This window comes from Plecotus auritus, assembly GCF_963455305.1.
Source record: "Plecotus auritus genome assembly, chromosome: X".
Taxonomy (NCBI): domain Eukaryota; kingdom Metazoa; phylum Chordata; class Mammalia; order Chiroptera; family Vespertilionidae; genus Plecotus; species Plecotus auritus.
The window spans coordinates 121,269,688-121,285,873 of NC_137784.1; the positions used below are offsets into that span (position 1 = coordinate 121,269,688).

General features: G+C 38.9%; 1 protein-coding gene across 1 annotated transcript; it reads left to right on the top strand.

The window, feature by feature from the left end:
- Positions 1 to 15,357: 15,357 nt before the first annotated feature.
- LOC308240265 (mitochondrial fission regulator 2-like) lies at positions 15,358 to 15,933 on the top strand (the record flags this gene model as incomplete). The annotated part of the gene is made up of 1 exon (XM_080653151.1): positions 15,358 to 15,933. The coding sequence occupies one exon, from the start codon at positions 15,358 to 15,360 to the stop codon at positions 15,931 to 15,933; it is 576 nt and encodes a 191-aa protein (XP_080509277.1).
- Positions 15,934 to 16,186: the final 253 nt, after the last annotated feature.

Genomic DNA, 16,186 nt, shown 5'->3' on the forward strand with positions numbered 1-16,186 from the left:
CCATGTTCCCACCATCCAGATATCATTGCTGACATGTACACATAAGGAACTGTTTGACATTGAAACGGGGACTCAGAACCGTTGGACATTGAAATTGGGACTCAAACATTTTTGTTATTATATGTTTATTTCTAGTCTGCAGAGGCAAGATTTTTTAAAGGAAAGAAATGGGGAAAAAATAGATACAGAGGCAAAGAAGCATTGAACAGACTGTCAAACTACAGCAGGAAGGCAGGGGAAGTTGGGGGGGGGAGGCTGTAAGAGATCAACCGAAGGACTTATATGCATGTATATAAGCATAACCAATGGATACAAGACACTTGGGGGGGGGGCAGGTAAAGGCATGTACTGGGGAGTAGGGGAGGCCGGGGGGGGAGGTCAATGGGGAAAAAAAAGGAGACATATATACTACTATTTGTAATAATTCAATCAATTAAAAAAAAAAAAGAAGAGAAACCCAAAGAGGTCCATATCACAACACTTCATAAATAAAATGCCAAGGGCTAAAGGCAAAGTGAGAATCTTAAAAGCAGCAAGAAAAAATCAGTTGGTTACCAACAAGGGTGGGCCCATATGACTGTCAGCTGATTTCTCAACAGAAACTTTGCAGGTCAGAAGGGAGTAGCAAGAAATATTCAAAGTGATGAATAGCAAGGATTTACAACCAAGATTACCCTACCCAGCAAAGATATCATTTAGAATTGAATGTCAGATAAAGAGCTTCACAGATAAGAAAAAGCTAAAAGAGTTCATCACCACCAAGCCAGTATTATATAAAACTAGAGGCCCGGTGCACGAAATTCAGACCAGCCTGCACCCTCTCCAATCTGGAACCCCTCAAGGTAGGGATCGGGCCTAAACAGGCAGTCAGACATCCCTCTCACAATCCAGGACTGCTGGCTCCCAACTGCTTGCCTGCTTGCCTTCCTGATTGCCCCTAACCACTTCTGCCTGCCAGCCTGATCACCCCTAACCACTCCCCTGACAGCCTTATTGATGCCTAACTGCTCCCCTGTCAGCCTGTTTGACCCTAACTGCCCTCTCCTGCAGGCATGGTCATCCCTAACTGCCCTCCCCTGAAGTCCTGGTCACCCCTAACTTCCCTCCCCTGCAGGCCCAGTTGCCCCCAACTTCATTCTTCTGTCAGCCTGGTCACCCCTAACTGCCCTCCCCTGCAGGCTTGATTGCCCCAACTGCCCTCCCTTGTAGATCTGGTCCCTCCCAAGTGCCTTCCCCTGCTGGCCATCTTGTGGTGGCCATCTTGTGTCCACATGGGGGCAGCCATCTTTGACCACATGGGGGAAACCATCTTCTGTTTTGGAGTGATGGGCAATTTGAATATTACTCTTTTATTAGATAGGATAGGTGCACAGGTGGGGGCCAGCTGGTTTGCCCTGAAGGGTGTCCTGGATCAGGGTGGGCAAGAGGCCTGTGGTGGCTTGCAGGCCAGCCATGGCCGCTGGCGACCCAAGCAGAGGCCCTGGTATCTGGGGTTTATTTATCTTCTATAATTGAAACTTTGTAGCCTTGAGCGGAGCCAAGCCTCCTGCTCACTCTGTGGCCACAGCCATTTTTGTTGGAATTTATTTATCTCCTATAATTGAAACTTTGTAGTGGAGGCCAAGGCAGGCCAGGGCTGCAGAAGCTTGGCTTCCTCCATCGCCTGTGGCAACTCAAGCCTCCTGCTCTCTCCAGCTCCCTGGCTGCCACCATTTTTGTTGGGATTCATTTGTCTTCTATAATTGAAACTTTGTAGCCTTGAGTGTAGGCCTGGGCGGGCCAGGGTGGCAGGGGAGCCTGGCTTCCTCCATTGCTAGGGAAACCCAAGCCTCCTGCTTGCTGCAGTTCAGTGGCCGCAGCTACCTTGGTTGGGTTAATTTGCATACTCACTCCTGATTGGCTGGTGGGCGCGGCTTGTGGGTGTAGCAGAGGTATGGTCAATTTGCATATTACTCTTCTGTTAGATAGGATGTTGAAGGGTATTCTTTAAGAAGAGGAAGCAGAAGGAGAAGGGGAAGGAGAAAGAGAATAAGAAGGAGGAAGAGGAGGAGGAAAATATGAACAATAAAATGACAATAAATACATATGTATCAACAATTGTATCTAAAAATCAAAATAAATGAACAAGGAATCTAATGAATAAAATAATCTGATGAATAAAATAGAACAGACTGACAAATCTTAGAGGCAACAGCAGATTAGTGGGTGGTAAGGGATTAACCAAATAACTTATATGCATTATCTGTGTACACAGGCAATAGGGTGGTGAAGGCCTGGTGTGGGGTGGCGTGGGAAATGGGTAGAGGGGGGTAATTGGGGAAAAAAGGGAGACACCTGTAATACTCTCAATCTATATATATAAAAGCCTAAGCATCCGTTACAACTGAATGACCAGAATGACCAGAACGACCGAAATGACTGGTCAATCAATCGTTATGATGCACACTGACCACTAGGGGGCTGACACTCAATGCAGGAGCTGCCCCCTGGTGGTCAGTGTGCTCCCACAGCCAACATCTCAAGGCCCCTCCACCAGCTGCTTAACCTGCTGGGGTCCCTCCTCCCAACTGGCCTGCCCCCCAATAGGCCTTGATCACCAGCCAGGTTGAGGGACCCCACCCATGCCAAATTCGTGCACTGGGCCTCTAGTAATAAAGATTTTAAAAAAAGAAATATGATGTGTTGGTTTACTGTGTTGTGAGTGGCAAATATCTCATACATTTTCAGTACTCTGTATACACTTTCTTTGAAAGGAGATAGATCCTCATTGTTGCTCTACATAATTAGGTTGTTTTTCCATTGTAGTACCCATAGACAGAGTTCATGTTCATTTATAAAGTCTCACTTTTTCCTTCTTGGTAACTTAGCAAAGTGGAATTTAGCGCAAATGGGTTGAAAACCCTGTTAATTAGCATACTATGATATCACACAATTCATTGTGATTAAACCTTTATGTGATGACTCTCACATTGTGTAATAATACACTATCCTAGGCATCATAAGGTAGATTTTTTAAAAGCCCTGCTTTTAAGAGGGTCTTAGACTCATGGCATGACAGAGGTGAATATGAGCGATATGATAAAAGACCTATTTCAAAGTGCCTGGAAATTTGGAAGATGATATTAACATCAAATGGGATAGGACTGAAATAGAGACAAAACTGAGATATGGTGATTGAAATTTGGTGGCAAGTTGAAAAAATGTTTGGTTTAACAGGTGTCAACACTATAGTTTTTCATAGATGTATGGTGAGAAATTTATTCTGGAGTCATGGGCATATCATGTGCAGATTTATGAGTGTATTCTTTCATTTTTGCCAAGACATTCTTCTATTTCCTGTCTCTTGATTCCACCAGATAAATGAATAGCAATTACAGCTATACAGTTTAAGAGGCAACTCCTCATTTGCTTTCTGCCCCCAGGGCCTATCCTAATTATTAAAATGGATTAAGTGAGTACACAATGTCATATAAAGATCATGTATCATAGAAATGCACACTTGAATCCTATATGATTCTATTAACCAGTTGTCACCCCAATAAATTTAATGAAAATAAAAATAAAATAAAATGGATTAAGTAACATTGCTCATTCATTCAGCCTATCAGTCAATGAGCTCCTACTAGGTGTCAGTTGTCTACCAGCTACATTAAGGGATAAAAAGATGCTAAGATATATCTCTTGCCTGAAATTTAAGATGTGTACCTTTCGTTGGGGAGATAGGCTTAAAAATAGAATGTGATAAATGTAATCCTAGAGACCTGTCGGATATTATTAGAAACATCAGAAGAACAAGTACTGCTCTAGGCAAGGTGCAGCTGGATATTTGATTAGGAAACTTTTCACTAAGGAAATGACATTTGAGTTTGGTTTCTAAGCAAGGGAGGAAATTTAAGCAAATGAAGAGAGGCATGAAAAAGCCACCTAGAGAATGCTTAAGAATTGGGCAGTAACTTGATATGCCAGGAGTGTGTGTGTAGTTACAAGGGATAAAGTGGCAAGAGATAAGGCCAGAATAGTGTGCAGGCAGCAGATCAAGAAAGATCTTAGAGATCTGACTTTATCTCCAAGAGGATAATGATGTGGGAGATCATGGGTGGGGCAGAGGCCCAGGCATGGAAAAGATTCAATCAGGGAAGTGATATAATTACTAAAACTAATTATCAAGCATAATTACTAAGAGAACAGGAAGCTATTTGTAATATTCTGTAGAAGCCCTATTTTAAGAAAATCGAATAAACTCAAATGTGAACTAAAATTAAGTACATAAACATATAAATGAATAATACTTCACTTTAAGGAAAGATAGTCTCTTAAAATTGAGACCTTCCCTGGTGCAATATAATATGTAATTCTGTTTATAATATGTCATTGTAATATTTTTCAGAAGTACTTCCATTTTCTGAACCAAGGACTATTTACTTGTTTGGGCCAAATATGTAAATCTGATACTAACTGACTGTGTAGCTGAAATGCATTGCTGGACATGTTTACTATTTGAAGAGAAAACTGAAGATGACATAGCTACGTTCTCACAATATACCAGAGCCTCACTTTAGTAGCGACCTTGGGATCCCTGCAGTATGATAATCAGACAGGTGGAAGAAAATAGCAACCAAAAGACCTTGTGATGCTTGAATAACTAAATCCTCTTAGATTAAATCCAAAAGCCCATCTTATTCTGAATTCTATCACAGAGTATTGACTAATGCCAGATTTATTATTCAAATTATGATGATCTTGTGCTTTTTATTTAAAATTTTACTGAGATTAGTATGCAAAGTAGTTTTGGGACTTGATTTACGAAGCTATTTTAAAGACTTAGAGAATGCCATATAAATCTTTTAGTTTTTCTTATTGATGTTTCAGTTGTAACTTAAATATTTACTCCCACCACAGTCACACTCTTCTTCGTTTTAAGCTTTTATAGCTGAGGGCAAGATTTCTGTTACTCATCAAAGAATCTCTGAAAAGCCATTGGAAAGGAAAAGTACATGATGACTTTCAAAACCATAATTTGAAACAAAACATGGGTAAATTTTCATGTGTTTAACTACAAATATTAAGAAAGGACACTAAATTCAATTTGTTTACCATCTCTTCCCACAACTTCTTGAAATATATCTCTATCATCATTTTTTAAAAATTTTAAATTGATTTCAGAGAGGAAGAGAGAGGAGTGAGATAGAAACACCAAAGATGAGAGAGAATCATTGATCAGCGCCTCATGCACGCCCCCCATTGGGGATCAAGCCTGTAACCCCAGCATGTGCCTTGACTGGGAATTCTTAACTTCAGATCAACCTAAGAAAGGAACAATAATAAAAAATGGGAGCCACTGGATTCCTTCCTTCTCAGATTGCGTTAGAAATGCTAACTGAACCCAATTATTTCTCTTTAATGGGGAAGGCAGTCCAGGAACCTATTTTCCTTCTACTTATACAGCACAGAAATGATTTTTCCTCCTACAGTGATGACATGAAATATATATATATATTGGTCTCTATTAGTTGACATGCAAATGTGCTCACTGTAACACAAGCAAAAAGTCATTAAAAGCCACTGGAATGCAATTGTATTATCTCCCAGGTACACAGAAAATAACATTACTTATCACTCCAGTGCATTTACATTTGTTAACACAGTGAAATCACTTACCCCACCTGTTTCCCTAAGGTTTCCATAGAAAATTTTCTTTAGTCTAGTTCTATCAGAAAAAGCTCTTCGTGTCTATCACAAAGACACTTTTTAAAATTTAAATTGTGAAATTCTGCTACATGAACTCATATAAAACAATGGAAACTTTTATTTCTTAATATGTCATGTAGATCTGACTGCAAATATTGCTAAAATTTCTACATCAAGTATTTGGAATTGCTGCTTAGATAACAAATATTTGGCTTAATTAGAAAGAAGAGGCCAACACATAACAAAAGTGACATACATCATCTAATATTTTACTCATTTTAGGAAAATGTTTCCTTTAGAGAGAGATGCTCAATACTTTTGGGTTTTGTAGCTATTCTGTTAATGTGCATGTAATAGGCATTTGGGGAAATCTTACCCCAGATTGTCTTCCCTAGTTTTACTATTCTATTTACTACAGTAACCAACTCTTGAAGATGGAAGGAATCTTAACTACTCCAGGGAAATTTCAGAAGACAAAAAATAAATAAATGAGCAACATAAGCTAATATAGTAATATTTATTATAAAAATTAAACAGGATGTTGTTTAGAGAGATATTTAGATGATATTTAATTTTCATTCAACTTTATTGAGGTATGATTTACAAAATTGTATAAATTGAGGTTCAACTTTTTTAGATTCTACATATGTGAGATTCTACATATGTGAAATCATACAGTATCAGTTTTTGTCTGACTTATTTCACTTAGCATAATATCCTCCAGGTTCATTCATTATTTATGGTGAATAATCTTCCATTGAATATATACTGTATATATAATCATGTTTTCTTTATCCTTCCATCTGTTTAAGGACTCCTAGGTTATATTCATATCTTGGCTATTGTGAAGAATGCTGCACTGGTGTGCAGATATCTCTTCAAGATACTGATTTCATTTCATATATACATACTAGAAGCACGGTGCATGAAATTTGTGCACAGGGGTGTGTCCCTCAGCTCGGCCTGCAACCTCTCCAATCTGGGACTCCTTTGGGGATGTCCAACTGCCTGATCAGTCCTAAACCGGCAGTCGGACATCCCTCTCACAATCTGGGACTGCTGGCTCCTAACCACTCACCTGACTGCCTAATTGTCCCTAACCACTTCTGCCTGCCAGCCTGATCACCCCTTAACCACTCCCCTGCTGGCCTGATTGACACCTAACTACCCCCTGCTGGCCTGATCGCCCCCAACTTCCCTCCCCTGCAGGCATGGTCACCCCCAACTGCCCTCCCCTGCTGGCCTGATGGCCCCCAACTGCCCTCTCCTGCCAGCCTGGTCGCCCCCAATGGCACTCCCCTGCAGGCCTGGTTGCCCCCAACTGCCCTCTCCTGCCGGCCATCTTGTGGTGGCCATCTTGTGACGACATGAGGGTGGTCATCTTGTGGCGGCTATCTTGTGATGATGTCATGCAAGGGCATCGCATCACCTAGGCTTTTGTTATATAGGATAGGTGTACTGGTTAATAATGGTGGATTTTGTAATCAAAGAAACCACGATAATTTCAAGAGAAACATCAAAAGTGCTTTATTCAAAGCAATGTCCATCACTAGTTACACATTTCCCCCATCCTTCAGGTAATTTGTGGATGCCGTCCCAGTAGAACTTTTCTTGTTTTGAGGCAAACCATTCAGAGACCAAATTTTCCACTTCTTCGTATGTTTTGAAGTGCTGCTCAGAAAGTGTGTGTGCCATCGATCAGAACAAGTGGTAATCTGAAGGAGCAAGGTCTGGTGAATATAGCGGGTGGGTTAACACTTCCCAGGCAAGATCTTTAACATGTCTTTAACTGGTTTTGAAGTGTGTGATGGTGCATTATTATGAAGCAAAATTACTTTGCTGTGTCTTCTGGCATATTCTGGCCATTTCACGATCAAAGAGTGGTTCAAATTGATTATTTATTGTCAGTAGTGATCAGTATTAATGGTTTCACCTAGTTTTAGAAGCTAATAATACACCACACCTTCCTGATCCCACCAAACGCAGAGCATTGTCTTCTTTCCAAAGCGATTTGGCATTGCAGTAGATATTGATGGTTGACCTGGATCAGCTCATGATTTTGTGCATTTGGGATTCTCAAAATAAATCCACTTTTCATCGCCAGTCACAATTCGATACAAAAAAGACTTTCTTTCATGCCGTTGAAGCAACATTTTACTGATGACTTTTTGGTTTTCCATTTGTCTTTCGTTCAGTTGATGTGGCACCCATTTTCCTTCCTTTTAATTCCTTCCCATTGCTTGTAAACAATTGGAAATTGTTTGCTGAGAAATGTTTAATCTTTCTGCAAGTTGTTTTTGAGTTTGACACACATCTTCATGAATAATGCTTGTAATTGTTGGTTTTCAAACTTTTTCGGTTGACCTGGATGTTCTTTGTCTTTCACATCGAAATCATAACTTTTAAAGCATTTAAACCAGCGTTCACAAGTATCTTGATATGGAGGATGTTCACCATAAGCTTCCCGAAGTATACGATGACTTTTTCTTCAAAATAATGAATTAAAACTTCCCACAAATGCTTTTTTTTGGCATGAATTTGACATTTTTAGGCATAAAAATATCTATGATGTTAACACCTTCAGCAAATTTGAGATATGAAGTTTTGAAGCTTGCTGTCAATACAACAAAAATAGCATACATATAAAATCACGTATATATCAACATATGTATAACTCCATCTATTGAAAAAAATCTGGATTATTAACTGGTACACCTATAAACCTAGAAGTGGGATTATTGGATCATATTTGATCTTGAGAAAGAGCCATCCAAGTGAGGATCTGGGGGGAGACCATCACAGATAGAGGAAGCAGCCAGTATGTATAATACGGTGCTCAATAATTATTTGACAAATGAGGAATTATCTTTATAATTTTAAGTTTTCATATTTATTGTTCTTCCATATTTTATTTTGTTAATTTTTTGGAAAATTGCCCCGGCCTGCGGGGCAACAACAAGGGCACGCAGGAACCACCTAAGAGAATGAAACAAACAAGGAACGCGAAAAACGGAGGCAAGACAGGGTTCTGATCAAGCCTCGTTTTTTATTCGAGTTGCGGTATATAAGCACTCAGGAGGGGAGGGGTAGGATAAGGAGTTGCCATGGGATGATTGGTTGGGGACTGGGTATCTGTCCTAGCTGATTGGTTATTCTGATGTGGGAGGTTCTTCTGGCCCTTGGCGCGCCCGGGCTTTCTTTGTTCTTGCTCAATCAGGAAGTAAGGCTGACCGGGAAGTGAGACCCAACTCTGCCTTTATGGCTCCCGGCAGAAAATTTTTTATGAATGTGGTCATACTTTAGTAGAAAAGATATTTTGTACATTGGGGTGATTAACCCTTTGTTTGCTCCTGGTATGGTGAATGCTCTCACATTTTATTTATATTTTGACTCTTTTTTTCTTACATTTATATCTTATATTTAGCTTTATTAACCTTTATAATGCTTTTTAACTTTTATTGTATGTTTAGCAATATTCACTCTACCTAAAGATAGTTTTTAAATTACCAACATTTATTTGTACTTCATCTTTTGTTTAAGTTTTTCATTTAAAGCATTTGATACATCTTAACATTTACTTGTTAGGAAAACATTTTTATTTTTTTTAAATGACTAAATAGTAATCAAAATACACTTAGTTAAATAATTGATATTTACCTGTCAATTATAAATGCTACCTCATCATATAGTAAATTATATATTCTTTAGTATAAATCCAGAACCTGTAATGTGTTCCTTTCAACTATTCCTCTCTGCCAGTACAAAGCTGTTAGTTTTTTCCATCTTTATAATGCCATTGATATTTGTTAGGACCATTCTTTATCAAAATTATCTAGAGAACAATATAAATGAACAAACAAAACAGAAACAGACTCATAGACACAGAGAACAGACTAATGGTTACCAGAGGGAAGTTGTTTGAAAAACTAAGTGAAAAAGGTGAAGGGATTGAGAAGTATAGAATGGTATTTAGAAAATAGTCATGGGCATGTAAAATATAGCATAGGAAATACAGTCAATACTCTATATAATAAAAGCCTAAGTGACCCTTACGGCGGAACAACCACAATGACTGGTCACTATGATGTGCACTGATAACCAAGGGGCAGACATTCAACACAGGAGCTGCTCCCTGGTGGTCAATGCACTCCCATAGGGGGAGCACCGCTCAGCCAGAATCCGGGCTCATGGCTGGTGAGTGTAGCAGCAGTGGTGGGAGCCTCTCCGCCTCCATGGCAGCACAAGGAACAGCCAGCCGAGCGGTAAGGAGCGAGGGGTCCTGGACTGTGAGAGGGCACAGGCTGGGCTGATGGACACCCCCCTCAGTGCACCAATTTTGTGCACCAGGCCTCTAGTACTGTAATAACTATGTATTGTACAAGTTGGGTACTGGAAATATCAGGGGGAAAACTTTTTTAAAGTATATGATTGTCTAACCACTGTTCTGTACACATGAAATGAATATAAAATAATACTGAATATAAACTGCAGTTTAAATTAAAAAATTGTCTTAGTTATTATTACCTATTATTAGAGATATATATCTTTGACTCAATTTCCCAAAATTTTTGAATGGTCTTTTGATGGAACAAATAGAAAATTATACATTATATTTATAGGAAATATAAAGTTTAACTTAGGTTATTCCTAAATAAATTTTGTGTTTGGTATAGTAAATGTGCTCTATTTTACCATAATGGACCTGTAATTAGTTTTAAAATGGTGTACAGTGAATTTGTTCAGTTTTTCTAGGCAAATAAAAAATAAATATACAAATAATTATTTATATCTATCTATTTATCTGTCTCTGCCTATCTACAATCATCATCATCATCATCTACCTAACACATAGGTATATGGATTTATTTATTTTTATTGGAACCAAAGTACATGTGTTTAAATGTAGCTTCACCACTTTAATGCTGTGCTTTGATGGGCTAGATACTTTACATCTCTTTATTTCAGCTTTCTGTAAAATTGAAATATAGTTACTTACCTTATAAATTGTTTTGAAGATAAAATGAGTTATTTTATGCAAAATGCTTAGAACAGTGCACATAGTATGCACTATAAATAATTTGTTGATGCTGTTATCATTCTTGGTGTTATTTTATTAACTACAATTTTCAAAGAAAAGCTAAATAATGGTGGTGCAAGTTAGCATTTTTATTTTGCTTCTTGCAGTGGAGATAATATCCCCTGGATATTTTTTCCATATTTTACTCATCTATATTTTTATATTATGAAGTATTTCAAAGAACATTATAATCATTTTGGCATTTTGTACCTTAATTTATTGGTATATATCTCTAAAAAGTAAGATTTTTCTATATACCACAATATTATGAAAATAGCTAACAAAAGTAAAAATAATTTAATATTTGTTAATATCCAGTTCATATTTAAACTTACCTAAAATCACTTATATAGCCCAATCTTTGAAATACATATTTCATCAATGATTATGCATCACATTTGGTTCTTATGCCTCTCAAGATTCAGTCTGGAATACTCTCTTTTAGATGACATTAGGGAAAATGTTCCACCTTTCCATTTGTCTGATTATTTGCTCATGACCTCATTTATCTTGTTCTTGTATCTCCTGTATTTTCTTTAAACTAGTAGTTCGATCTAATGTCTTAAAGGGGTTCCAGTTACAAACATTTTAAGGAGGAATACTTTCTATTGCATTACGTATCTTTTCTGATTATCTGGGAAACTTATGTCAAAGAAGAATTAGAAGTGCAAAATATTTATTGGGAAAAAGACTATGAAGAATAGAAGGGAGAGGGAACCAGAGTATGCTGAGAGAACCCCAGGCCCCATTGTAGATTTGACTTCTCTGAAAGGAGAGAAGGGACAAAGGAGGTTTGGGTAGGAAGTTCCTCAGACTTCAGCACTGCTCTGAGAATATCTCAGCCAGTCCAGAGCAGTAGGAAACCAAAGAGCAAAGATAGCCAATTATAGAAGTCTCACAGTGTGGTGAAATGGCCTGGCTCTAGTGTTCCTGTTGTGCTCAGTTATTGGTTGGAAGTAGCACAGGGCGAGCATGGCCTCTGTGACATTGTATTGGATTCTGAAAGTCTAGCAGGTGGTGCCTGAAAACTAATAAGATGTCAAGTAAGGGCTCAGTTTAAATGCACGTACAGCAGTGACTTTTCATACCTCAGAAAAAGACTGTAACCAATCATGAGTCAAGATCATTTGAGAAAACAAAATGAGAGCCAAGATTAAATAAATCTTTAGGATTAATCGAAGAACTTATATGCATATATGCATAACCCATGGACACAGACAATACTGCAGTGAAAGCCTGGGGAGGGGACGGGACTGTGGTGGAGGAGATCAATGGGAAAAATGGGGGACATCTGTAATACTTTCAACAACAAATATAATAAAAAGATAAATATATCTTTAGGCCTTCTAAACCATGGTGAGTACTCCACCATCACCCAAATCCCCATGGACCCACAAAAAAGAAAATTAAAAAGGATATTTACATGTTTCTAAGGTCAATCCCAATCCATTGGGTTAGAAGTCATGCTATCTAAAATCCTGAAAAAACACCACAGGAGCTAATCCAAGCCAAAGGAATTGAATTGAGTGCTTAGTCTTCTCTGTATTCCCAATAGTTGATTATATTTAGAAACCATATGTTTTCCTTTTCTTTGTTTTAGTGGACAAGCAATTTATTTAAGATGACCAAACCAGACTTCACCTTGATAAAACTCATATTGGACTGGGTTCTTGTACTGCATCTACCACTAATTAACTGCGTGATCTTAACTATATTATTTACCTTTTATGAGTTTCATTTTTCTCTTTTGTAAAATTAAGGGATTGGATTAGGTCTGTGGTCAGCAAACTGCGGCTCACGAGCCACATGCGGCTCTTTGGCCCCTTGAGTGTGGCTCTTCCACAAAATACCACGGCCTGGGCGAGTCTATTTTGAAGAAGTGGCATTAGAAGAAGTTTAAGTTTAAAAAATTTGGCTCTCAAAAGAAATTTCAATCATTGTACTGTTGATATTTGGCTCTGTTGACTAATGAGTTTGCGAACCACTAGATAAGGTGATCTCTCAATTACCATATTTTATAATTTTGGAATCACCTGAAAAGCTAATTTTTCATGTGATTGAGAAGATCATAACATATCAGGGTAAAATCAAAACCCCTCCTGTATTTAATGATAGTCACAAAAAGGGCAAGCCCTTTCTCAGGTATGCATTTTAATTTCTTATACTCCACACATCAATTAGAATGCTTTAGAGTAATAGAAATACCTGAAAATGGCTTAGTGCTTTGCCACTTGCAAGAATATCATCTGCTATTTATAGAAATCCTGTGACACAAATAGTGCAAGTATAATCATACATATTTAGCAGATGAGCACAGTAAAGTGCAGAGAGGAGTAAGAGACTTATTCAGGGCAACATAGTAAAAAAAAAAAAAAAAGAGCCAAAGCAAAAATCAAGGTTTTGTAATGATATGACTTCACTGAAGAAACTCCCCTATGCTATCCCCTGACCTTTATTTTCTAAAAACAATTACAATACTAGATACTTTGCAAGGCTGCTAGAACCATGGTCTGAACTCCATGAGGAAAAAGTTGATAGAGTTTGTGTAAGCTCAGCAGTGTGAACTGCCAGTGGCTCCAGAGAGAGCAGAAGTGATGCTAAAAGGCATAAGGAGATGCCTGTTAACTCAACCCATTTGCTCTTTCTCCTATGAAGGATATTAGGAGTTCCACGAGGTTTCTACATGGAGCTACTCAACAGTTTTAGTCAAATTGAGACTAGGCCTTCTAGCTCATCCATACCTAGGCATTTTCCTAAAATGGGTAACAATTTGTTAAATGAATTGAACTTTATGTAGACATGTCATTGTTTGCTGGATTACCACATTGGAAAAATATTTTGTGGTTTTGATGAAGGGGCAAAAATTAAGTGGGAAACATGAAATGATCAGAGAAATACTATATGTATTTCTAGGTTTCTTAGCAGCAGTCCCTATATGTCATATCTGTGTTTTGTGTAGGTCTAGCACTCAAACCAAAGCCATGTCTTAGCCTCTTCGCCTCCCTGAGAGAGAAGAACAAAGGACCTTGCTCCATACCCAGCTCTCTCACCACATGTCTGTTGTCTTCTTATCACTGTAGGCCAGTGATTCTCATTCTGAAAGTGATTTTGCCTCCTGCCCAGTGGACATTTGTCAATATCTGGAGATTGTTTTGGAGTTGTAACTGGGGGATAGGTGTTACCGGTATAAATGGATACTAGTAAAAGGCTAGGATGTTGCTAAATGTTACATTATACAGTATAGCCCCCAACAGCAAGGAATTATCTGGCACTAAATGTCCATAATCCTGAGGATGGAAACCTTGGTGTAGGCTGCAACCTTTCTGGATTTAATTTAGTTTGGGTGTAGTAGTAGGACAGATCTTGCAGGACATTGAAATCTGAGTGGGTAAAATAGGGGATGCTGGTCTGAGATTAAAGGCCAGCAAGTCAGAAGGTGACTTGCCCAAGAAGAACTAAGCAGAATTCCCCTCTCTCTTATATTGCTGCCAGAGAAAGAAAGGGTAGCAAAACCGGCAGGAATGTCACCTGTTGCTACGTAGAAAAGGTAACATATAGTAATGAGCATTCTTTTTTAATGCAAGGAAGCCACAAAAATAGTTTTCCAGCTCTCTTTTCTCCTGGCATCTTCAAGCTCTTCCTCCCTGGAAAGAGACAACTTAATGGCATCTACCTTAGCCCTTATCTCCCGGTCCCTCTTTCTCTGGCAATTACCTACTTGTTTCTCTTCCCCCCACCTCCCTCTAAGAAAATTAAACTGGGTTAGTTATGTTCAGCCTCCAAAGTAAAGGGAGTGTGTAGGTCTCTCATCACTTACTTTTATAGTCTAATGGCTTGTGGAGGCCAAGGGATGAGTCATGTTCTTGTGGTGGTAGAAAAATGTGATGGCAGGACACACCAAGTTGCAGACTTCTGATGAATCAGAGCCAACAGACAGATAGTCTACTGCAAATTCTGCCTACTAGACCCTGGCCTGACATGGGGTGGGGGACTGCAGTCAAGATAAATCTAAAATCAAACTCACTTGGCAGGGGAGCAGGTGGAGTTACCCTGGCTGAGGGAGGGCTCCAGGGTCCAGACCCAAGTCACTGGGGGCATTGTTACTGCCTGTAGCCCACAGGCTGAGGACAAGGGCAGACATGGGTCTGAGCGTTTCTGAGCCAGGTTGAGCACACTCAGGCTTCGTGGACTGAGGATTCCAAGGCTGTGTTCCTTAACAACTGCATCTTGATGTTCCTGAGTTTGCTGGGAGGCTCGGCTTCAGAAGAAGGTATCAGGAAACTGATAATGTTTCCTTGAATTTGCTTCTGTGTTTGCTTCATCAATGTCTCTCATATTGTATATCTTAAGAGAGATACTGGAATATTTCAGTGTTCCCATGGACCAGGTTTTGCAGATTTGGGGAAATAAAGGCTATGGATCAGCTCGGAGTATTGTTTGTATTATTGGGAAAATTCCTCCTTTAGAAGCTTGTCGCAGGCCTGATTTTGAGAAATGGTATATGGAAAAATGAGGACGAGGAGACTGATGTTTTCCATCCTTTGCAATTAGTTTGAGATCCACTGTTACCTGCTCTAAGACATAATAAACCAATGGAAAATTATCAGCCTGTAAATGAAGCTGCAATTAAAAATGTAGCTGTCCTTGAAGACGAACTAACTATTCTTTGCTCTCAGATTGCTGGATTTTTGCAAATGCAAGAACTGAAAAACAGTGCTAATTCTGACTCCTTTGACTTGACTTATGGGACTACTGGTTTGGGACAAGTGCCATCATCAGAAACTGCTCAACTGAGTGTTAAACGAGATCCATTTTCAAGTTCAGTGCTTCCTGCTCCTCCTCCTCCACCTACAGAGCCCCTTCAGTTTTCTTCTCTGCAGCCTCCATGTTCTCTTGTGCAGCCAGAATATAATCATATTTGTGACTCAGATAATTCAGCAACTGAAATGAAAAAACAGCACCCAGGTGCCAGTAAGACCAATTATAGTTGTCATTCAAAAAACCAGAAAAACAAAGATGTTCCAAAAATGTTGGATGTTCTAAAGGATATGAATAAGATTAAACTTCCTGTTATTGAACGGTCGCCTGGAGGCAGACCCATTCATAATAGGAAAAGACACAGTTCACAGTGGGATCCAGTGTCTTTAATTTCCCAGGTACTTAAATAGAAATTTGTGTTCCAAGAAGATGATTCCTTTGAGAAAGAAAATAGGGCTTGAGAGTCTTTTCCATTTTCTAGTCCAGAAACTTCAAGGATAAGCTCTAATAATTTTGGACATCACATTTCACAGTCAGAAGGATTGTGACCTAAAGGAAGAACTGACAAATACAAAAGGTGTCAGTGACCAAAGTGTGGGCAGCACAATCTGTGTCTGCTCTTATAAGGAGCGATGCAGAGATACACCAACACGATAAACTTCT